The sequence below is a fragment of the Pteropus vampyrus genome, unplaced genomic scaffold, assembly GCF_000151845.1.
Source record: "Pteropus vampyrus isolate Shadow unplaced genomic scaffold, Pvam_2.0 Scaffold12, whole genome shotgun sequence".
In the NCBI taxonomy this organism is placed as follows: domain Eukaryota; kingdom Metazoa; phylum Chordata; class Mammalia; order Chiroptera; family Pteropodidae; genus Pteropus; species Pteropus vampyrus.
Window position 1 is genome coordinate 3,052,796 of NW_011888793.1, and position 24,613 is coordinate 3,077,408.

The 24,613-nt window shown below is 39.4% G+C and overlaps 1 protein-coding gene across 11 annotated transcripts in view; it reads right to left on the minus strand.

Moving 5' to 3' along the window:
* The window catches only part of VEPH1 (ventricular zone expressed PH domain containing 1), a 190,073-nt gene that overhangs the window by 83,100 nt on the left and 82,360 nt on the right, over positions 1-24,613 (minus strand). For all 11 annotated transcript variants that reach the window (XR_002777563.1, XM_011379507.2, XM_011379497.2 and 8 more), the window contains one exon: positions 13,122-13,342. Coding sequence is in view for 10 of the 11 variants with exons in the window: in XM_011379507.2 (XP_011377809.1) it covers positions 13,122-13,342 (221 nt within the window). In the remaining variant the exon portion in view is untranslated. The remainder of the gene's footprint in view (positions 1-13,121; positions 13,343-24,613) is intronic.

The following is a 24,613-nucleotide window of genomic DNA, read 5'->3' on the forward strand; positions in this document are numbered from 1 at the left end:
GTATTTACTTGATTTTCTTTAACATTTTTCATAGAGTTTGAGGAAAGGTCCTCAAGCTTATAGAAATATCCTGACTTTTGCAAACATAAGGCTACTTTCCCCTAAGGGCCAAAGTAAACCTGGCATAGTATTTAGGTGAGGGTGAGAAAATACATTTTTTAATGGTACTGCTTTATTTTATTTTATTTTATTTTATTTTATTTTATTTTATTTTATTTTATTATTTTGTTTCAAGTATACAGTACATTGGTTAGACATTTATATAGTTTAATAAAATGATCCCCCTAATTGCTGTTTCTCTCCTCTGGCTTTCCACCTAGTCATTACATTAATGCTGACTGCATTCCCAGTGCTGTGCTCCCCATTCCTGTGACCATCTATCAACTACTAATTTGTACTTCATTAACCCTTCACCCCATTCTCCCAGCTCCCCAAACCCCCTCTCCTCTTGCCGTGACCAGATTATTCTCTATATTCGTGAGTCTGTTCTTGATTAGTTTGTTCTTTTTGTTTCTTAGATTCTGCATATAAGTGAAATCATATGGTATTTATCTTTATCTGTCTGACTTATTTCACTCAGCATAATAACCTCTAGGTTCATTCATGTCATTGCAAATGGTAGGATTTCATTTTTTTAATGGCTGAGTAATATTCCATTGTATATATGAACCATAACTTCTTACTTTTCTTACTTATGGAGATCTTTTTTTTAAAAATTATTATTTGTACTCTTCATATCAATTTCTCTATCTATAGTATGGAGAACACAACTGTATTTAACTCATAGGCTGGTTGGGAAGATGAAATGACAGGACTAGAATGAAAAATTGCTCCTAGCGCATAACAGGCGGTCAATAGATGTTAGATTGTATTGTTATTGTCATTAATTGTATTATTATTGTTCCTTTGGAAACTTACTCTGCCCTGTCTATACCTTGTGTTAATGTGTAGAGAAAACATCAGTGGTGTAGACACAGGCTGATCAACATTCCACATTTTGGAGGGAACTGATGTCCCTGGAGAATGTGATGGTATCAGACTTTAGGAGAGGGCAGTCACTAAGGTCCCTTTCTCTGCCACATGTCCAGTTACCAGGTATCAGTTAGTAAGCACTGTGGCCTTAGTGAGCGAGGGTGCTTGTAGCTGGGCGTAGACCGTCCTTCTCCCTCAGATCGTATATAGCATCCCTCTGAGGGGACTTTGGGCATGCAAGAAGTTAAGAGTTATCCTTGGACATCTGCTGACCCCACGAGGGGCAGGGCAGGTGTCTCTGGGGTAGGGTTGCCAGGTAAAATGCAGGACACCCAGTCAAATTTAAATTTCAGATAAAAATTTTTTTAAGTATAGGCATGTCTCTAATGGGATATACTAAAAATGTGTTATACTATACTAAAGTAATTACACTTATACTGAAAAATTATTTGTTCTTTATCTGAAAATGAACTAGGTGTCCTGTATTTCTATTTGTTAAATCTGGAAACCCTATTCTTGGGTAAACCCTGATGCTTGGAATACAGGGTCCTGTACTGCTCATTTTTGTTCCCCTGTGCCTGGCACAGTGCTTGGCACACACAGGTACCTGAAGTGTTTGTGGAATAAATGAACTGAGACTATCTTGATTTCTGATGCCAGCTTGTTCTCCCCTGACCCCAACCTTCCGAGGTCTACCAGATATTCACGAGGCACTGGTCACTTCTCTTAGTCCTTGGGGTTAGTGTCATTTGATAAATATTGAATGTGGAAAGAAGCAAGGAGCAAGAGTGGGAGTAAAAAGATTTGTGAAAGGCCAAATAAGAAGAATGAAGAAGGAACAATAAGATAAAGCTCTGGACCAGAAAAATAATCTCTAGATATGAGGCCAATGAGTAGGATTCTTACCACAAAGACTTCCTCTTATATACAATCTTTCTTGTTTTCATGATTTGAAGATTTATATAACAAGGAGTCAGGATAAGGCATGGTAATAAAGAGTCACCAAGGCAGCCAAAGCTGCAAGATGGACTAAAGGGCCCTTTCTGTCACTGACCATCAATTCACCAGGGCTTGTCATGCAGTTTTGCTAGCAGGAAGTTAAGAAAGGTTTTGGTTCCAATAGGTCGAAAGGTCAGGAAATGGTAGGTAGATGTTCAAGTTTAAAATAAACATTCGCTGCCCCTTCACCTCTCCACTTGGTTTTTAAATTTAATATAAAAAGATAGGAGAGAATTTGTTCAAAAACAAAGAACTTTTCCAGAGGTAAACTGCATTCCTTCTAGAGCAAGGAAAGGCATCCCAAATGTGAAGCCACTGGTCCTGTGTGCTTTTACTTGTGGGGGATGGTGGAGGTGAGGCCCAGTGGGCTGGGGTTGCTATTTCTTTTCTATTTGTCACTTTTAACTCCAGAGGTAATGTTACAGAAATCTTTGTCAGAGTTCTGTAATCCCCTAAATATTAACTTGGCTTTCACTCAACACACCACATTACAAGAGGCTCAGATGATTTCCAGTCTGAATGATTTCTGGTCTCTGTTGCCAAAGTAAAGTTTTAAAAAATACCTCTAGGCATGCCGGGGAGGCCTAATTACCTCCCTCTGTGTGAGCGGGACTCCCCTTGGAAACAAATTGGCCCTTGGGTAGCTCTCTGCTCTCACTAAGCTGGGAGATGAGACTATAAAGCTGGCAGGCGTCAAGAGATTGGCAGCCTCTCTTCCTGGCTCCTTAAATCAAAGAAAAATAATATTAGTTAATGTTTGACGAGCTTGGCTTACGATCCCATGTCCAGGATATGTACTCTTGCAGAGTTGAGCTTGTTAGAGAGGTAGGACAACATAATGGATCGAGTCCATATGGGAGCTCTAAATTCTTAGGATGCTATATATTCCTTACTCTTCAGCAATTTCTTGGGTCATTAGTCATCATAAGGATGACAGAGATGATCCCCCAGCTCCACGGTGCTATCATCTGTTTTGGAACCACAGTGAGTAGTACTGCTGGACCACTGCACCCGAACACTAAGGGCAAGGCTTGAGAAGCCTAGGTTCTTGGTACTCTGTTCTGCCTCAGACCTGCTTCGTGGGGAAGAGCAGAGACCAGCAGAGGCCCTGTGATACAGGGACCCAAATGTGGTCATGCCATTGAGAGAACTTTGCTGAAATGAAATGACTCCATGGTTTATTTTAGTCACACAAGATTTTAAAAGTGGTTTCAAAAGGAGATGGTTGTGGGTGTATGGACCGAACATGGCCTTATAGGGAAATGTCCTAGGCTCATGACTCCAGTATCCTGTTTATTAGGAATGTGGCAAACCTCTTTCTGACTCTACATCTCATTATTGTCATATAAAATGGGATGATTGATACTACATCACCAGATCTCTGGAAGCATTATGTAAGATAATACGTTTGACTGTGTAGTCCATACAGAATGGGCATGAAAAAGTCAAATAGCAAAATGGGAGTGGCTGCTGCCCAGTGTGGGCATTTGATACTGAAAGAAGGTGGCTTGTGCAGGTGATGCCAAACCTGGAAGATAAGCTTCTCCTGCTCAAAGCCAGAGACGACCACATAGTCCTCCCAACCACCACGGCAGCATCCTACAGAGTATAGGCTAAAGGCTCCCTGCTTTGTGAGCTGGAATATGGAAATATCGTACTGCATATATGAATTCTGAGCTATTACAAACAGAGAGAGAATTCCTTGCAATTAGAATAAAAGTTTAAAAGCCCTGATACAGGGAAGTGATCACTGTAATGCAAATGCTCAGTCATTTGTTCACTTTTCTTTCAGCTGACATGAGGAAGAATAGGACATGGAAAAAGGATGAACAAAGTGCAAAGCCCCTGCCCTTGCTGCTCAAAGTGGAGGCACTGGACCGCAGTACCAGCATTACCTTGGAGGTTGTTGGAGATGCAGAATCTCAGGCTTCACCCAAGACCTACCAAATCAGAATGTACGTCTTAACTCAATCCCCAGTTGCCCTACTGACACATGCAAGTTTGAGAAGCACCTGCCCATATGATGACATAACAGAAGATGAAGCAAACAGGGGCATTTTCCCTTGATCAAGAAAGGCTGCTAAGGGTTTCCCTAATTCTGCAGGGAGATGAGATTTAAAACAACGTGCACCTTATTTGAATTGGTGCGTAGTAAACAGAATGCAGTTCCCGCTTCGTAGTTTCCCCACCCGTAAGCCTTCCAAGGTCTTTACCAATTCTGAGGTAAAACTACCTTGTCAGTTTTTGCCACTGATAAATACTGGTTCACATGTCCCCCAGGTCTTCAGTCAAAGTTCCTGAGACTAGAATGGGCAGACTGGATGAGCAGCAACTTGAATAGAAGCTGCTGGATCCTAACGAATTGCCATCTAGATGTGGCACAAGTTACAACAGCACTTGTAAGCCATCAAGGGCTGTAAAAATGTAAAGTAGTAATGTCATCAGAGCACCATGAATCAGGGGTAAGAACTGTGAAAACATGCTCCTCTTTTCTAGGCTAATTTTATAGTCTGGGAACATAAGCAGGTCACAGGGTCTGGCAGTTAGGATTAAGGCGAGGGTAACTGCCATGAAAATGCAACCACTGGGCCTGAAGAGGAAAAAAGTTAACACGTGGTCACTCGTCAGCTTGATGAGCAAGAAGATGGTTAAGCTTTCCTTTCTGATACATCTTTTGATAGGCTCCACCCCAGATATCATACCTTACCCTATTTTTAATAGGTAAAAACATAACTGCCCAGAAATAGAAGAACATAGTTAGTCAAACACACTGATGACTGAGCTGGGGCTGGAATTCTATACACAATCCTGTGATTCAATTCCTAGTCCACCCAGAATTCAGCATTTACCTCCAGCAAAGTCTAGTTGACAGCCTTCAGGCTGCCAACTAATAAAAAGTCCACCTTTGGCCTGATGGCAAATATGAATACCATTAAGAACTGTTTTTCCTCAGCTGAGCCATTCCACGATAGCTGTATCTCAGTTGTGGCTGACGTGTTGTGTGTTCATGACCTTTCATGTATTAAATCTCTTTTATTTTTAGGTCCCAAAGGAAAGTTTAGGGAGCAACATAATCGTGATTAAAGAGAGTTCTGAGATTTGTCCAGGCTCAGCTGCATCGAGGATTTAAGGCAATGCTTTTCTATCATCCGCTTTTTGGTTTTTTTAATTTTCATGTGTCACAGACCACTATTTTTGTAAAATGCAGTAAAAATAAATTACCAGAGTAATAAAATGAATAAAACAAAGACATACATGGTATAAGCCCACCGATCATACATTTGGGTATTGTAGCAATGTTAAATTGCTATAAAAGTTCTAAACGCTTATTTTCGATCTATATAATAACCTTGGTGCAAGCTGGTAAAGAACAGTTTGCAGATGGATGCTGGTTCATGAGCTACGCTTTGAGTAGCTCTGGTCTAATGGACGTGCTAAGTGAGATCACCTGCTAGCTTGCCACCTGAACAGAGCACTGATGCTGTTAATATTTACTGAGGGCTTTCTATGTACTAGGCAGTCTCTACTCTAGTCCGCTACATGAATTATTTCTCACATAATCCAGTAGGGCAGGCCCTATTACCCTCTCCACCTACAGATGGAGAAACTGAGACATAGAGATGTTGAGTAACTTACTGAAGGTCAACTAGTAAATCCAACATTAAACTTCACCTCCAGAGCTCACTCACTTCACAGCCCTTCCCTACCGTCTCTCAGCAGGTGTTTGGTTCAGGTGGCATCTGAATTTACCCCAGGAATAAGTAATTCATATTATGGATTTTGTGATAGTCATATGAATCATTGTACCCTAATATCGCTGAATGGCATTCCGTGGGAAGACATCAGAACAGAAATGACATCTAATCACTGAGCAACCCTTCATGGTGATCTGAAAGATAAATTTTGGCATCCCCTTTAACCAAAACTGGAAAGGTGTTCAAAACTCAGGAAATGTCATGCAAATAGCAACTTCAGAGTTCAATTATGATTAATACCTAAAAAGAAGAGGGAGCGTTTGGGGAACCAAACCAGCATATACCAGATCATCAGGGTCAAGTAAGAACTGTTTCAGCCTCAGCTGTCACTTTTCCACAAGGCCTGTAGGGGTCAAGTCCTTCTCACTTCTCCCTCGGCCCATTTTTTCCTTCCCTCCAGGTTAAAGCTTTGGTGTTTGGTCTTGTTTGAAATGGGAAACCAAGCCATAGGAGCTCGATGAAAAGCTCTTTTCCTTTTCGGTGTGTCTTGTGTTTTGAACACCACTGTGTTACAGGAAAGGGGCCTGGTTCCCCTGGCAAGGCTGTGTTTGCGCTGCTCACACCTCTCGGCGGGGCTGCCCTGCCTGCACCCCAGCCCTCTTGCCCACACTTGCAGTCAGCCCCTCTGGGCCTCGCACTCCCTGGGCTTGCTTCATTGTCTCCAAAGCCGATAAGGATGTCTCCCACCTACATCTCTTGCCGATAAAGAAATTCCTGAAATACCTTTACAGACCTTCACATCACCATAAATGCTGCTTTAAGGAAGGACAAATGGTGGAGTAAATGAACAACAGATGGAACATAAATGGTACCACATGTCAGACTTAACCTCTTCGGTGAGAAGAGGGGCAAAGAACCAAAACTATTCCTTCCTTCCCTACGCAAGGAATAACGACAGCCATGGCTACTGCCACAGACGGCTCTTATGATATTCTTTTTATACAAGTGACCAGCATAGACCTCTCTAGATTGAAAAGAGACTCTTTTTTTTTTTAAATTAAAACTCTGGTTACCTTGGTGGGGCGAAATCACATTTGGCTTTTTCTAAGCAGGGGGCAAGGCTGACCAGAACATCACATGTTTTTAATTACGGTCCTGAACCTCCTCGTGTATATTCCCTGAGCCAACAGCTGCTCTCAAAGAATCAATTTCTCTTTGTATAAACATGTCTTGCCTGAAAAACTGGGAATTCTTGTTAGTATTTTTAAGACTATTTTCTTTCCATTGAGAAAAGGCTCTGAATATTACCTCGCTCAACTTTGGGGGAAACCAGAGGGAAGAGGGGCGCACAGAAAGATACCTAACGCTTCAGGGCAAGACTGCGATTATGGAGGGGTGGAGAGGTAGTACGTCGGTGAGAAAATGTCGCCATGGGCAGGGATGGGGAGGGAAGTCATCATGAGAAAGTGGTAGCACATCAGAGTCTTGGAGGAGGGCAGCCTTCAATGGGAAGAGAGGCACAAAAAAGGCATTCCAGAAAGCGATGATAAAGGTCAGTGGGGTACCGCTTTTGGGAGGAAAAGGCAAAAGTCACCCTTAACATTTCTTTAAAATTCCTTTGAATGGTCCATGATGAACTGTGAACACTATAAATCTCATCGACATTCAAATTTGAGATCCACTGGACTAGACTGAAAGAAGAAATGAAAAGAAACTCTGTGAGCTCATGTCTGGGTATTTACACCATTTCCCCCCAAGTACTGCCATGGACTGGGTAGAGAATTTCATTTCGTTCTTGCCTGTCCTCAAGGTTTACTTCATTATGCTTTAACACAAAGCTTCTGCAATCCTTGCACATATTTAAAGACTTTATTGTCATGAAGATTAAATGCTATAACATCATAGTAAAAGTCCCTAGCATGGAATTTGTCATGTGGTAGGAGCTAATGAAGAGCTTGATCAGACCTACAGACACAGTCTTCTTTGCAAAGTCGTAGAGAAGAACTTGGCTCCCAGGTCTCTGCAATTTCTGTTGTGGACTCAGCAAAGAGGCATCACTCTCGAGCTCTTGGGCAGTGCCCTTAGGGACTGTATACGACCCCAGGGTTAGGTTCTGATGTGATTCCCAGGATGTCAAGACGGGAACTCCGGAAGGACAGGTGTTAAGGGGTCTCACCGTTTGAAAAGGGTATTTGCAGGCCATATTGCTTGGCTACACATTAGGCCACACGTTGACACAAACCCCTGGCTCTCCCCTGTAGTCTATCTCTGATGTTCATTGCGTGAAATTTAGGATTAACTGAAAGTCAGGGGCTACTCTAAGGCGGGCAGATTTTCTGGAGCCATTCTCCTATGAAAATGATCTTATTATATTTTCCATTTATTCTTCCCTGTACATTGTTTATTTCCTTCCCTCCCTGTGTAATCTCTTTCCATTTATACCGAATTCAGATTTACACCTACCTAGTTGGTTTTGACTATAATTTACCTTTCATTCTCCTTCCCACGACCCCCCTCCATAGGCCTGATTCTTAAAAACAAAAACAAAAACAAAAACCACAAAATTTCACCACTACTATCACCATTACCACCGAAACAACAAAAGAACATACCACCCACTTAAGTGAGCCAGAGGTTTGGGAAAGCTTTAATCACACGCTTTGTTTTAAAACTTTCCTTAAGAGCAACTCTTTTCCCCATGACTTTGATGGCTTTGGCTAGGGTTCAAAAACTGGATCTGAAGCAACTGTGACCCATGGCCTTGAAGTCCCATCGTGGCCTGGGACGTGGAGCTGTGCAGATGCCCTTCCTCCTTTCCCTCTGCTTTCCTCTCGTGCCCTTTCCTATTGCCATCTTTCCTCCCTACGTGTTCTCATTTCTTCTATTTACATCCCACCCGCTACTTTCTTTCCATAATTTCCACCCCTCAAAGTTTCTATTCCCAACTGGGGCCTGAGCTTAACCTCCTACAGAGACCACCTGTGGCAAATTGTCCCCAATCTCGATGGGGCCTGATTAGAGCAGCCTCCCTAGCACCACGTGCATTTGGCAAAGGCACCTTCTAGTTTACTGATCACTGCATGCTCAGCCAACACACAGTTGCTGGAGGTCACCTTCTCCTTCCCCAGCGTCCCCTGGGTCATGGCAGACCAACAGTGCTATGGATAGTGGTTGCCCAGAAAACTATGTAAGGCTCACCGTTTCAAACACTGTCAACCTTTTCCCCTATCTTGACATCTTCTCTTTTTCAGTCCACAATTGCTGTTATCCCTCTCTTGCTTCTCCAGAATCGATTTCAAAATCCAAATGCTTTGCTTGGCTGTCCTGTTCTTTAGCCTCTGTTGGTTTATTATTTAGATATAAACATTCTTTCTAAAACACAGGAACAAGAAAAGTGCAAATGTGCTTACCTGGTGCATCTAACAAAGCTCACCCAGTTAATTCAGAGTCATTGGGCACAAAGACATCTCCTGTCTGCTTTAGTTTTTCCTTCTTTCTAAGAGGCTAATTGATTTTCTTTTGATAATCTTGTAGTTTTGGCTTGAAGTCTAAAATCTGGCCTGCTGGGCTATGTGTCAGATTTGTAAATTAGATGACATCTGTTTTGAATTTTATCATCTTTAATTTTCTTTCAAGCTCTCTTCACTTATTCATTTCCCTCCAATTGTAAGGATCAGACTTTGCTGGACGCGTTAGACAAAAGTGTCGACCTTTCTACTTTGGAGGGCACAGATTAAAATTACTGAAGCTAAATGGTACAATGAAGGCTATTCAGGGAAAAGATGTTGGGGGAGAAGCCTTAGCAACCATCCCGGGGAGGATGAGCAGTTAATACAAAAGGCTGGCTCTCCACACCAGCATTTTGAAGTTCTCACCGAATAATTATAATCGATTCAAAGGAGATTGACAGTGAGGGTTGAACTGGGTGAAGTATTTTGAATCGAGAGAGGTTGAGGTGGTGGCGATGGCAGTGGTGGTAGTATGTGAGGTGACTGGCGACCTTTGATCTCTTCATATCTAATTTTTCTCTTTCTTTTTGGCCGGGAAAAAAGTAAAAGGACGAGAAACTCAAATACTTTCTCCTACATGAAGACTCATATTTTAATAGTGAGACCTTATTTTTTCCTCCTCTCTATATGTCTCCTAAGTTCTTTACATGGGGAAATTATTTATTGCTTATTGGATTGGACTTCTCATTAAGGATCAGTTTTCCTGTTAGACTGCCTAATGTAATACCCTTGTATAACATGTTTTTCCTTTATATAAACCTTTTCACACATATAATCTCACAGATGTCAGTCAGCCTCTTTCAATGCTGCATTTGTAGAGGCAAAATAGAACGGATGAACTGCTGGCCAGAACACGTGCCTAAGCTGTCACATCTGATCCACATGTCAGTCATCACTGGAAGGAGAAATAAGCAGGCTGGCTGTGTGAAGAATACAAAAGGGCTCTCCTAAACACCAGCTATAAAAGCTCTAAACAAAATTTCTGAAACTACATCATGAAAATTGGCCAACTGTGACTTTTTGCTTGCATATAAATGACAAATCATCCCTTCCTGATGCTGGCTTGGATTTCTTGGATGCTGCAGTGTTTGGGCTGGTGCTAAGCAGGTCATGGGACTGTGAAAATGCTGTTTTTGAATGGAATAGGTATTATAGCAGTGGTTCTCAACTAGAGGCCATTTGGCAATGTCCAGAGACGTTTTTGAGGAAGAGGGTTGCTGCTAGCATCTAGTGAGTAGAGGTCAGAGATGCTGGTAAATATTCTATAGTGCACAAGACAGCCCCACAACCAAGAATTATCTAGCCCAAATTTTAATAGTACCAAAGTTAGAAACCCTGGTATATAGGCATCTATACATTGAACCAACCGATTTTTATATGCTCAATCAAAACTGTGGTGTTGAGAGCAAAGGGCACTTGCAATCTGTCTTTCTCTGGTGAATAGCAATTGTTGACTTTGATAACCATATTGGCCAGATAATATTCTCTGTATAAAGTGGGCTGAGAGACCCTCTCAGGTGGGCTCCCCTCCTGTTACCTCTTTTCTTGGTTATCAGCATCGTCTCCCAGGTGTATGCCATCACTCAAGTTGGATATCTCTGGGTTTTCATCCATTCTCCTCAGCACACCTTCCACTGGTGATCAATTCCTCATAATCCTGAGCTCTCTCACTGTAATCATCTGCCTTGATTTCTTAAGTTCCCCACCACTGACCATAATTGAGGGAGCCTATTGTTAAATCTGCAAGGACAACCTCCCGGCCACGCCCTCTCTTGCCGCCTGCTCTTCCTGCCAAATCCATTCCGTGCTCCACATCACTAGCCCCTTCTTCATTCATTCAGTCCTTTGCTGAAGGAATATTTATTGAGCGCCTGCTATCTGCTAATTACCGTGCTAAGATTTGTGATCATTCTCTGGATTAAAAACTTTCTAGCCTCCATGTGGTTTACAGGACAAACTCCTTGCTTCCTGACACAGCATGTAAGGCCTCTGAATATCTGTCTCTGACTTAACTTTTCAGCTTACTCTCTCAACTACACTGATGTGCTTGTTTCAGCCGCATAGAACTAATTGCTTTTCCTTAGTCTGGATCGTACACTCCTAAGCTCTTTTATCTTTGCGTGTGAGGAGTGCCCTTTCTATTTGAAGTATTTTTTTCTACCCATATCTGGGGTACTCATTCATCCTCTGCAACTTACTGTGGTACCTAAACAGATGTCTGGCACATGGAATCAACTCAATAAATAGAGAATGAACTTCAATTTCACCTTCTCTGTGGAACACTCTTCAATTCCCCACTGTTGGTTAGTACATCTCTCAAGCTCCATAGCCCATTTTATGCATTTCTATTAAACCCCTTTTATGTCTTTGTTTTGTTTTCTGTCTCTTGGGACCTCTAGGCTCTGCCCTGTGCTGGGCATAAAGTGGACCCTTGTGACTAAAATGCTCACTATTTTCTCAAGATGGCTTCTCATGTTTTTGGAATCCTTGTTCCATACTAGAAACAGTATGCATCCTTTGTTATCCCCCAAACCCCCCAAATTTGAAGCGAGTTTCAAATCGGCCCTGTGCCTACTCCAGAAGTGAATACTTTTGAATGCATAGGATCTGAAGTTTGAGTCCGTCCTCTATACTTAGTTACTGTGCAAACTTGGGAAAACATTTAAGCCATCTCTGAGCCTTCGTTTCTTCTTCTGTAAAATAGGAATAATGATCTCTGCCCTTCTCATCTTGTGGGGAGGTCATGAGGATCCAGTGAGTTTATGAGTTTGAAAGTATTTTGTAACTTCTAACTTTCCAAGTATCATCCTATTCAAAATATAACAAATCAAAATAACTGCCCCTCCCCCCCCCCATCTTGCATGGTCTTCTTTATTTTTCCCACAAACTTCTTGAAAGGGCCAGTTCTGTGCACTATGTCCACTTGCTCCCTCCAACCCCGGGCATCCTATTTTCTGCTCAGTCATACCCCTCGCAGCTCGCTCACCACAATCATCAATAACTTCCTCATGGCCAAAACCCATGGACACTCCTCTGTCTTTCCTTCACTTGACCTGACTCCCGTCTATCTTTTGCTGAGATGTTTTCTGCACTGGGACCAGAGTAAACTTCCTGAAACACGAATTTAGATTCTATCCTGCCATGTACAAAACCCCTCAGTGACTTCTCAGTGACCACAGGGTAAAATTCAAACTCTTTAGGAAGGTACGTCAGGCCCTTCGTCGTCTGCTCCCTGCCTACCACTTCATCAGCATTGCCTGACGCTGCTCTCCTTGTCACACACACCCTAGTCATACGCAATGACTTCTGTTTCCAGGCAGTGTCATATTCTTTCACATGATGCCCAAAAGACAGCCTGGTGCGTCCGGTCGCCTTTCAAGACTCGGTTCAAAATACTACCTCTTCAGGGAAGCCTTTCCGGATCTCAGCTTCCCACTCCTCTCCATTTCATGCAGAAATAGATATCCCCATTTCTGTGCTCCTAAAACCCTTGACACCACTGCGATTAGCATAACCTTCCCACTATTTTCTAATTACCGCTTGAATAGTTACCTCCTCTACTAGAAAGTGAGCTTTTTGGGTGCAAAGAACATGTTTTATTTCTCTATGTATCTAGCTTGTGGTAGAGCTTCTGGTACAGAGTTAGCAATTGTTAAATAGTTGTTGCATAAATAAAATATTATATAAAACATTATTTGTACTATATTCTTATTCTTTTACCATATTTTGTACATTTTTCAGAAAAATTTTTGTTACATTCTGGTTTTCACAGATTTAGAAAAAATTGTGGCAAGTGTGATCATTTATTCAGAAGCTACTTTATGCTGAGATAGTGGGTTTGGCTTTCTTTGGGAAGTTTCACGCCTACAAGAGAAAGTATAGCTATCTATGCAATGCCTCCATGGGTTGACGACAGATTCTTGAGTACACAGGAATTCCTGCTCACCTGCCACTTCGGGGCTTGGTGGCTTCCAGTTGTCGGGTGAGGAGCTTGGCAATGGCAGTGAAGCTGTTGCTCATGCGGAAGATGTCTCTGCTCTGAGGGCCCAGGATGGAGGAGAATGTGTCCGTGATGCTCTTAATCTCCAGCAGGAGAATATGGTGGAAAGAGTGCTCCATGTTTGCTAGCTGACTCACCAGGAATGGCAGGCAGCTCCTGGCTCTCTCCTGCCAAGAATAATGAAGAAAATGTACAGCTGTTGATGGGAATGTAAACTAGTGCAGCCACCATGAAAAACTGTGTGGAAGTTCCTCAGTAAATTAAAAATAGAACTATCATATGATCCAGCAATCCCACTTCTGGGAATATATTCAGTGGAAATAAAATCATTATCTTCAAGAGATATTTGTACTCCCATGTTCATTGTAGCATTATTCGCAAGAGCCAAGACAAGGAAACAACCTAAGTGTCCAATGATAGAAGAATCATTAAAGAAAATGTGGTATATACATACGATGATATATTACTCGGCCATAAAAAAGAAGGAAATCCTGCCATTTGAATTAACATGGATGAATCTGGAGGGCATTATGCTAAGTGAAATAAGCCAGACAGAGAAAGAAAAATACTCCATGGTATCACTTATATGTAGAATCTTAAAACAAACAAACAAACAAACAAACAAACAAAAAACTTATACAAATAGACTGAAAAGTGATTGGAGAAATAAGGAGAGTTAAAAGATATAAACTTTCAGTTATAACATGAAGAAGGTCTGAGGATCTAATGTATAACCTGGTAACTATAGTAGATAACATTATATTGTGTAATTTGAAATCTGCTAAAATGTGTCAAGTGATGGATTGAGTTAATTAACTCAATGAGGAGAATCCTTTCACAATGTATATGTATATGAAATCATCAGATTGTACACTTTAAACATGTTGTCATTTAACTTGTCAGTTATACCTTAATAAAGCCAGGGAAAAAAATAACAATGAAGAACAAAGATCCATATTTTCAAAGAAAATCAGAGCCCCATGATGAACAGATGATAATTCTATGGGAGTTTACTAAAACAGCTAGCTGGAGCTAAACAATGTTTCATTCATAGTGCCTCTCGATCAGCTTCTTTGAGTTTTTTTTTCCTGATTTCTAGGATTCCTGTTACTCCTTTTTATAAATATGTAAATAGTCTCATTAACCTATCTTGCCAGGTTCAAATCTCTCAACCACAATTAATGATCTTACCCCACACATCTACCTTTCCCAACTTTGTGTCCTTCTCTGGCCAGTCTCCACACCTGTGACTCCCTAACTCCACCTACACAGGGGGGCCTGGTCAGTGGCACCCTCCGTCCATCCATCTGTCAGATAATGCCATGTATCACACTGGTGTCCAAAATTTACCTCCTCTCTACAGGACAAGCTCACTCATTTGTTCACTTTTAGCACCTTTCAACATGTTCCAGGGTGTATGTGCCTGATCGAATGAGTAGATTGTATTACCTAGCTTTAATCTTAGTTAACTCTCACAAGTGACTGAATAAGTTTCTTCAAAGAAACTGAAGATGAAGGGCAATATGAAACATGCAGGCATGAATGAATAACATGAAAATGGCTTAGCTGACATCTCCTATACCCATCATAACTCCTCATGAACTGCATTATTTAAACATGATGAGGAGTTATCCAAAAAACATTTGTAATTATCAAGAACATTATTGGAAATGTAGATTTGTGCCCAATATAAATGATAATATACCATTAATAAGTAAATATGGCTTATTTCATCTTTAACTCTTTTAGAGTCTTATTTTTTATATATATATAAATTGTTCACAATATTAGTGTAACAGAAAATATGTATAATTATAAGTAACTATATATTGGAAGTTGATACTCAAAATCCTTTTAAGTGCTAGATGTACAGTTTGAAATTGTTCTTCTAGCTAGGAATTCTCTTTTACCTTTCATTATGACATGTGAAGCCTTAATCCCTTTCAAGATGTAATTCCTGTCCTGGCTCCTCTGCAAAGCCATCCCCAGTGACTTCTTCTGCTCGAATTTTCACCACATTAAAGATTCTTTTTAAAAGTCTTATTTCACACTCGATTGCACTCGATCATTTGTTTACTCATGCTTTTATTCAGTCAACAAATAGTTATTTCATCCTATGATATGCCTGCGCTAGACTCTAGATGACAAAGGTGAATGAGAAGTGGTCTCTGCCTTTAAGGGACCTGCAATTCCCCTTTCATTTATAATTCTCTAATGGTTACATGGACCAGTCAAATCTCCTAAAGGGGCTACTTCTCATACATCAATCATCCTCCTGGCACAGAACTGAGCCTGTAGAGCCTACACCCAATGTGTATGTCTCTGTTCACTGATTTAAGCAAACCTTATGTGCCAAAATACGACCTGACAAATAGAGCATGTAGTTGCAAAGGAACCTGTGCTTTACAGAAATATTTATTACAGGACAGATTTAAGTAGTGAAGTTTTCTACTCTTTAATACTTAACTTGATTTTCAAAGATTCCATATACAATTGACTGGAACACATCTCTTGGGGCAGTAGAGTACACAGTTTGACAGCTAATTGAAGAGATATTTATCCATTAAAGGATAAAAATATTAGATGGATGAAAAATAAAGACCATTGGAACAAATTCTAGATAGCCCATTTTATACGTTGGCTCATACAATGCCAGGTTACAGAATGATACTTAAATACTCTTAAGTCTAATATATATATTAATATATATATATTACAACATAGATGCTTTCATTCATGCAAGGGCTCCATATGTCAACTCACAGTATGCAATGCATCACAGGGACATTTTCCATCCCCAATTTAAAGGAAAAAAGCTGGATGTGGGGTCCCTATCATGTGCCAGGCACTGTTGCAGAAGCTAGGAACACAGCACTAAAGAAAAAAGATAAAAATTCCTGCCATGATAATGAGGGAACACATTAATAAACAGAATGTGTGTGCAAAATACATAGTGTGTTGGATGGAGAATTGTACCCCAAAGAGAGATAAAGCTGTACATGGAGTCCCAGGGAGGGAGTCAATTTTGAATAGTGTAGTTGGGCCAGATCTCACAGAAAAGGTGAATTCAACAAGATTTTAGACTCTAAACCCAACATTCTCAGGAACATAGAAAATAATTACAGTAAAAGTTGTTCTGTTTGATACACAGGGAGGTCAGAAGATGTAAGAACTGGGACACGGGAGATGTAACATTTTACTGAAGAGAATGTAATTTTAAATTTCAAGTAACTTCCTCAGCTTCTGATTCAGACTCCTCTTTAGCAGAGTTTTTTTTTTCTGTGTCCCGAACATTTCATTTGCTTATCTAAGTGTCCCTGTGGTTTCATTATTAATTCTTCTTCCCATAAAAATTAACATGCCCTTTCTTTAAAGCATATGTTTTCTTAAAGATGAAGATGGCTGTGTGGGTATTTGCTGAAATCAACCTAATTCTGGATGATCTTATGGCAGCCAAATGGAGCTGAAGGAAAAATTAATCACAGAGCAGAAACAAGAAAAGTTATAACTGCTCTGAAACTAAAATACGAAACCAAGCCAAACTCACATGGTTTGTTCTGAAACCTTGGAGCACATCCATGTGCCTCTCAAGGGTAACAGATATAATTTTGTATTAGAAAGTGTAATATTAGGGTGAGAAGGGGTTAGTCTGATTTCTTTCTCATTTCCATGATATTTTGTCTCTGGGGGCCAGTGACTGCAGTTTTCCTCTTTCAGTCATCCCTCTGTGGGGACAGGGTCAGCGCCACGTGTAAGCCTTAATTGCGGGCCTGACTTCATCCCTTCTGACATAAATTGATTATTATTAAAATAATAATAGCTGACCTACAGAGAGCACTTAATCTAAGTACCAAGCGTATTCTACATGCTTTTAATGTATTTATTCATGTATTTCTCCCAGTAATACTATGAGTTAAGTCCTGTGATCACTGTCATTTTATAAGAAGGAAACTGAGGAACAGATAGAAGACTAACTTGCTCAAGGTCATACTGCCCTCTCCATCTCTACAGCTGGGTCTTCATTGGTTATATCCCAGCCCCTCTCATCAAAAATCCCAAACCCACTCAAGCACATAATTTTCCATTCCCTTTTCTTCCTATTTCTTGTTCATTATCAGTTATGTGCCCCTTTTTATTTAATTGTTTTTTATTTAGTGATATAAACATCATAAATACTCTGTAAATACAAAACAGACCAGCAGGTCTTAAAACTTCTGGTCACAGGATCCCTTTACTTTCCTAAAAATTATAGAAGACCCCAAAGAGTTTTTGTTTCTCTGAATTATACCTATTGATATTTAACATATATTAAGTTAAAATTGAAAAATTAAAACAAAACAAAACAAAAACTTCTGGAGATATTTTCAGTTGTCCCAGCTGGGGAATGGAAGGAAGACCAAGCAGTAGGAGTCTAGTGGGTAGAGGCCAGAGAAGCTGTTCAACACCCTACAATGTACAGGACAGCCCCAACGACCAAGAATTATCTGGCTCAAATGTTAATAGTGCCAAGGCTGAGAAAACCCGAGTTAGGTGAAACTGGCTATCCCCCTCGCCCCGCTCCCTGAAAGTATGCGGTGGTAAAGAGTACGGCTGTGAGTACGTTTTGGTGCCGCTCTCTTGATGTGGGCTCAAGCACTAGCAGTTTTACCCATCATTGCTTGTCCTTTCGGTGCAAATGTTAACACAGTGATGTATGAGGTCAATGATGTATGAGGGTTATTGTGAAAATAGCTTTGACCTCACAGATTCCCTGGAAGGGCCTCAGGAGTCCATGATCACACTGAGAATTGATGAACTCAAGTCAAGCGTCTGCAAACTTTTTCTATAAAGGCCAGACAGTAAGTATTTTTGGCTTTATGGGCCATATGGGCTTTGCTGTGAGAAGACAGCTACAGACAACAAGTAAATGAATGGGCGTGGCTGGATTTAGCTCAAAGGTAGTAATTTGCTGACCCCTCAACTAGATCGGACGCTTGCAAAATTGCTTTGGCCATTCTATTCATTTTTATCAGTGTTATTTTGTTTTTTAAATACTGCTACTTCTATCTCGTAAAGCTCCTCTGGTATTCTTTGTCAGGATAATAGACTGGAACTCAGAAAGTGGCCAAAAATGAAAATGCGGGTGCCTGGTTATGATGTTGCTAGTTTCCCTTTATTAAGCATCCACGATGTGCCAGGTACTTGGCATATCCTTCCTCACTTAATCCTCACAACAACCTTGCAAACAGGTATCAGAATGAGGATACTGATGTTAAGAGAGCCAATCACTTGACCAAGGTTACACAGATAGAGAATAGTCACAGTGACACAGCAAGATTGCATCAAGATCTGCCTGATTCCAGAGTTTGAATATTTCCATTTTGCCCAGGCTGAAAAACATCGTTTAGTGCCTTGTATGCTGCAATCTTCCTCTCTCTTTCACCCGCAGCAGCATCACTAACTGATCACAGTGCTCTTCTCTGCTGAACCTTCCCGAGATACTTTCTCTACACTACCCTCCTGTGAGTGGTCCTCATCCCTGGCTGCACGTTAGAAACAGCTGAGAAGCGTTTAGAATAATTCTAATGCCCTTTATTAAGCATCTACAATGTAATCTCCCACCCCCATTCCTATTTAATTTCATCGTAATGGGTGGGGTCTAGGCCTAGAACTTTTTCAAACCTCCCAGATAATTCTAATGTGCAACCAGAGTTGAGAATTGCTAGTCTGTAAGAGTCCCAAATCTCGGAAAATTTGATAATTAGCTGATTTAGGAAATATGAATTTGGTCCTGAAATCTATACTTTTCTCTCCTCTATTTTTTATCAATTTACAAAAGAGTAAGAGAAAATAATATATTCGGCTGCCTACATGAAAATATTTTACTATTGGGCATCTGTTATTTTTGCTTTATTTTACTGTTATTTATTTTTTTATTTTATAATGAAGAAATTATTATTTTTCATCACAGCTCAACTCTGAAGTCTTTATGCACGAAAGAAACACTTACTATGGCCATTAGAAATGTAAAATCGAATGAGCTTATTGTTGGCGCTTTCTCAATGAAGCTTTGCCAGGGAGATCCCAGGCTTTCTTGGGAGTCCTGTGAAGTCTAAGTGGGGCCAGAGGTGCTCAACTGCTTGGGGGTATATATATTCCACGAGTCTCTTAGCTCCAGACAGTTGGAGGTTTTGTATTGGTCCCTCCTCTCGCTCCAATTCTTTGGCTTCAAGAAACTCTGGAGGATGGAGACCAATTCTTTCTGATTTGTCTTGGGGGTTTCCCCAATTTTAGCACTGAAAGTTCCTCACCCTGGGAAACCTCTACCTCCTTGTTTCGACCCTCTTACTATACACAGGTGGTCTATTTGGTGCCACATTTTTCTCATCTTTATGCTTTTTGTTGATAATTTCACTGTTTAACTGGTGAGTAACTGATAGATAAGGTTCTCCTCCCAAATAAAAAGAGACATATGGCTTTTCTATAACCAGACATTGCTCTGTGTACATTAGGTACTGCCTGGATCTGTGGCAGCCATCGTACAAGCATGAGGGGGCATGCTTTTGGAAACAAGTCAATATACTGAGGATGGTGAGGCTTGTCTTCAACATTGCAGAACTTTTGAATACAGCTTAGAACCACATCTTCCAGACTTCTTGTTATATGAGATAAAGATTCTCATTATTGAAGCCAGCTTTAGTTGGATATGGTATTACCAAACTCATCTTAGCTGACACAAATACTTCATGACATTGTTGCAAGAAATAATGAAATAATATCTATAAAGGGCCTGGCATGAAGCAAATAATATTTAAAAATATTAGCAATCAATTGTTATTATATTATTTTTAATAAGATCTGATGATACCAGAAATATCAGTGAGTTAAAAAACGAGCCACTTGGTAGGGCCCTAGTGTTTTATTATAAAGATTACTGTTTTCCATGCCAGGCATACTTTTTGGCATATAGTAAATGTTAAGTGGTTTTGAATTTATTTGACATTATGCAATATATGCTGCATATGAAAGAATGTATATAAATATATTTAAGTAATGAAATATAACTTTAGCAATACCATTGAAGGCATCTCTGTACCCCTCCCCTGCACTTCTCCCTTCCTCTGAGTACCTTCATTGTAGGTATTCTTGGTTCTTTGTCCTGTTCAACTGGAAGACTTTTGGTACCCCTTATTCTGTTGTCTGTGTAGAGTTTGAGGTATTAAACTTTAAAATAACATTTCAAATATTCTATTGACTGATGAGTTTATAGTCACTCTTTTTAGAAAATCCAAACAATGACCGAGTCAGAGTTGTTGTTACAAACCTGTTAACGCTGCTTTTCTGTTAGATTCAGCGGGTCTGTCAGAAAAGTGTGTTAACGTTTCTCCATCCCAACCACTGCTATACTCAGGCCTCCCTGCTCTGCATTCATCCAGAGACACCTTCTAGCAATAGCCTAAATCGTTCTACTGCCTACAATCTCCCCTTGAAAAATAGGAACGGTTGAGGCTTTCCAAAGCCTCTCTTTACTGCAGGTAATATAGAATAGGGAAGTAAGAGACTAGCAAGGCAAATAAGAGTATTGGTTGCTCAAACTGACAGTAAATGTGCAAGAATTTCTTGGTTAAATATTCGCAGAGGAAATTCCACCCTCACAGATCAGAAAAGTGTCGGTACCATGTAAACCCTCACAGCTGAGTCTCTTGTCTGAGCAGGCGTGGGCAGTAGTGTGGTAGTAATTAACAGTGTAGACTCAGAACATCCTTTGTGAGTTCGAATCCTGGCACTGCGACTGGCCAATTGTGGACCTTGGGCACGTTACTTATCTCCACGACTCAGTTTATAAAATGGGTTAATAACAGTGCCTGCTTTATAGAGTGGCTATGAGGATTCAGTAAGTTAAAAACAAAGCATTCGGAACAATGCCTGGTACATGGAAAAGCTAAATAGATGTTAGCTCTTATTGCTTGAGTGTCAAAAATCCTAAATGCAAATGCAAACATATTTGAATTATCACAAAAAATAAAACAAGGTGTCTCAGAAACAATATATCCTTAATTTTTTCCAAGTAAGTTATTTTGTAAATTAGTAAAGGTTTGGAAGTTCTAGAAATGTCTGAAACCCCCAAACCAGCTCTGTATAAGCAAATATGGGCCAGTGTTTTAATAAACTGCCAAAAGGTTTACCCTGAAGTGAAAAATGCTCATTTACTGAGAAAGCCTGTTTCCTTTTTTAAAAAGGTTGCACGATTAAGTCAAAACACTATACAATTTAAGATTTTCTTAGTGACTTGAATCCAATTTTAGCTTATTGTCTGTACATAGCTAGATTTCTTTTCTCATTACAATCATTTCCCAATCTTTTCAATCTTTTCTTGTGTCTGAAGTAAAAATATTCTACTATTATAACATTTTCAATCCCACAAAAAAGTTGCTCTTATTGGAGTAGGCAAGACAGTAATGGTCAAGCTATTCAGTAATCCACATATTCCAAGATAATCGTATAATTAATAAATATTAATCTTCAAAAAGGACAAGCATAAATACTTCTAGTCTTAAAATATTAGTATAAAAATATATACAAAATGCTTGCATGGTAAGTAGGCATTAAATATTGTTAGTTTGCCATATTCAAAAGCTAAGATTCAATAATTTTTTAAAAGAACATTGAGAGGACAAGCTCCTTGAAATTCTTTTTTATAAATAGAGAAAAAAAAAAAACATTGTTAATGTCTTTCTTAGGCAGATATACCTCTAATTTTAAGCTTGTTTTAAAAATAGCACTCCAAAAAATCATATTCCACCATTCTTTAATTCTCTAATCATATCTCATTTTTTTATACTGTGGCTTGGAATAATTGAACATATTTTTCTTCTTATTAATAAGCAAAACTCTATTAGAATTTAAATATATTTACGTATTCTAAATGACTATTTAATCCAATGTAAATGGAATAAGTTCCCCTTCTTTCCTTATTATTTTTGATTCCGTTTGCATGATTTCAGGAACTCATAGTTTCTGTGGGCAAATGTGAGAGTAATAAATCATGCCAAGTAAAACAATACTGTCTAGGCAAAACAAATTTTTAAAAATAAGTCCCATAATAGTCAAGAAACAGCTGATGAAAACGGATGTATCTTTTGTTTTGAATGAACCTTAAATTTTATAACGTGGCAAAAATTAAGGATCAACTGGACTCAGTTCAACTTTATACGTTTGGCACAGATTGCTAAAATAAACCCCACCCTTGTAAAAAAAAAAAGTATAACTTTTGTATTTGTAAAGTAAAAATGGTTTTTATTTAAATATGGAGCTTACTGTGTCTTCCTAAAAAAAGATGTTTGAAATAAACTGACTTTGATTTAAGATAGAAATTAGAGAATGTGATAGATAGCTTATCTTCATACTTTGCTATTTGAGACAATAATATAATCAAATAAATTATGTTTTTAGTATGATTTTTTTTAAAGGTCAGAAAACTGGTCTGCTGTCATATAAATTTTTCCAATTTATCTTTCACAAAACAGCATTTTGTGTTGCTACGTTTACCTTTGAAAACCCAAACCTCTCTTCATTTGTGCTGAGTTTATTTCCCAGCATCTTTTCTTTGCATTGACCTCTAAATACTTGCAGACTGTAAGCTTGTAGAAGTCCATCTAATTTGAACTTCGAACATAATGTTATTTTGTGGATTGATAAAAGATTTAGAAGTTCTATAGTTCAGATTTACTCTCTAAAATCTGGGGGCTTGGGAACTTAGCCTTTTAAAGGTAAGTTTTTTTGTGTGTGGGCTCAAGAGACTCAGAATGAATAATACGGAGCCAGAATTTCTTCTCCCACCAGACTATGGTCCCCTCATGTAAATGACCTCTCATTGATTATCCCGGACAATGGTTCCACTATTTCTTTTGCTTCAATTAAGCAAACTTTTGAAAGATTAGTAGGGGCTTTAGCATTGAAACATTTCTAGAGAACTCAAAGCAGCAGCACATCCTTAATGACACGATATCTGTTTAGCAAATGTGGTGTAATCACAGAATGATAGAAAAAAGTAACCACAGAGCTTCTGGCCCAGTCATGGAAACCATTTTGAAGAAAGATGCTTATTATGGGTCCAGAAAGAAAGAAAAGAAATAGAAAAAAAGAAAGGAAGAAATCGTGTTTGAACCTTTTGCCAGGAAAAAGAAGTGTTTCGTGCTCATTAACAATATGGTAAGATTTAACTCAGTCCAATTATACACCAGCTACAACTGAAATTTTTATAATTTCTTCATTACGTTACATAATTCACTCAGTATATAATTAAATACAAGATGCCTATCTTTCTTTGCACCTACTTATTTTTAAAAAATAGCCAGATTTTTTTCTTAGTAGCTAAGATATTACTCCCAAAATACAAGTTAAACAGAAATATTTTGGATAAGCATTAGTTCATTACTAATAGGAGATAATGAAATAGAAAAATGTAGTTTGCAAAAGTGTAAAATTTGTCTGAGATTAGAGATTTCCTTAGCTAGGAGAGTTTGATATAGTTTTTTGTTTTTGTTTTTGTTTCAGTCCTAGAGAAACTATATTTTCACAGTGAACTGCCTTAACTGCTTATTGGAAGTAAGTAGGACATAAATAAATAAGTAAATTAAAATATGCAAACAAATTGTAGCTAATAGGATGGCATTTTGAAGGTAAGTCTGGCCAAGGTATGACCCCCCTCCCCACCTCAAAAAAAAAAAGTTTAAAATATACTAGTACAGAGAAAACAATTACTTTCCAAATTGCTTTCTGCTCATTTGTGAGTTTACCTTGATGCAAACAGCGGAAGTAAAACAACTTTTTAGGATTTTTAGATAGAGTTGTATTGAGATCTTAAATGGACTCATGGTTTCTCTTAGTCCATTCAGGATGCTATCACAAAATAGCACACGCTAGGTAGCTTATAAACAACAAACATTTATATCTCACAGCTCTGGAGGCTGGGAAGTCCAAGATCATGGTCTGGTAGATTTGGTGCTTAGTTTCTTGGAGGAAGGGAGGCAAGGTAGCTTTCCTGGGCCTCTTGTATAAGGCCACAATCTCATAAGGGCTCCACCCTTATGACCTAATTACTTTCAAAGGCTCCACCTGCTACTAACATCACCTTGGGGCTTAGGTTTCAACATTTGAATGGCGGGGGGCATTCAGATCATACCAGTATTTAATCTTGCCATTTCTCAACAGAATGACAGAAGGGTTACCTCACTGGATCTACTGTTTCCACTGTATCAACTATATAGGAGCATAACATATGTGCTTCTTGCCTTCAAGGTCATTCTCACTTTCTAAGGTAGAAGAAGGTAGTCTATTTCCTTCAGGAAATCTTTGTAACTTCTACTATTTCCTCCCATCATCCTCTATCCCTGCTGTGAGTCCCATGTCTGGCTGTGATCCATGCTCTCAGCTAGGGATAGGACTCTGGATTTAGA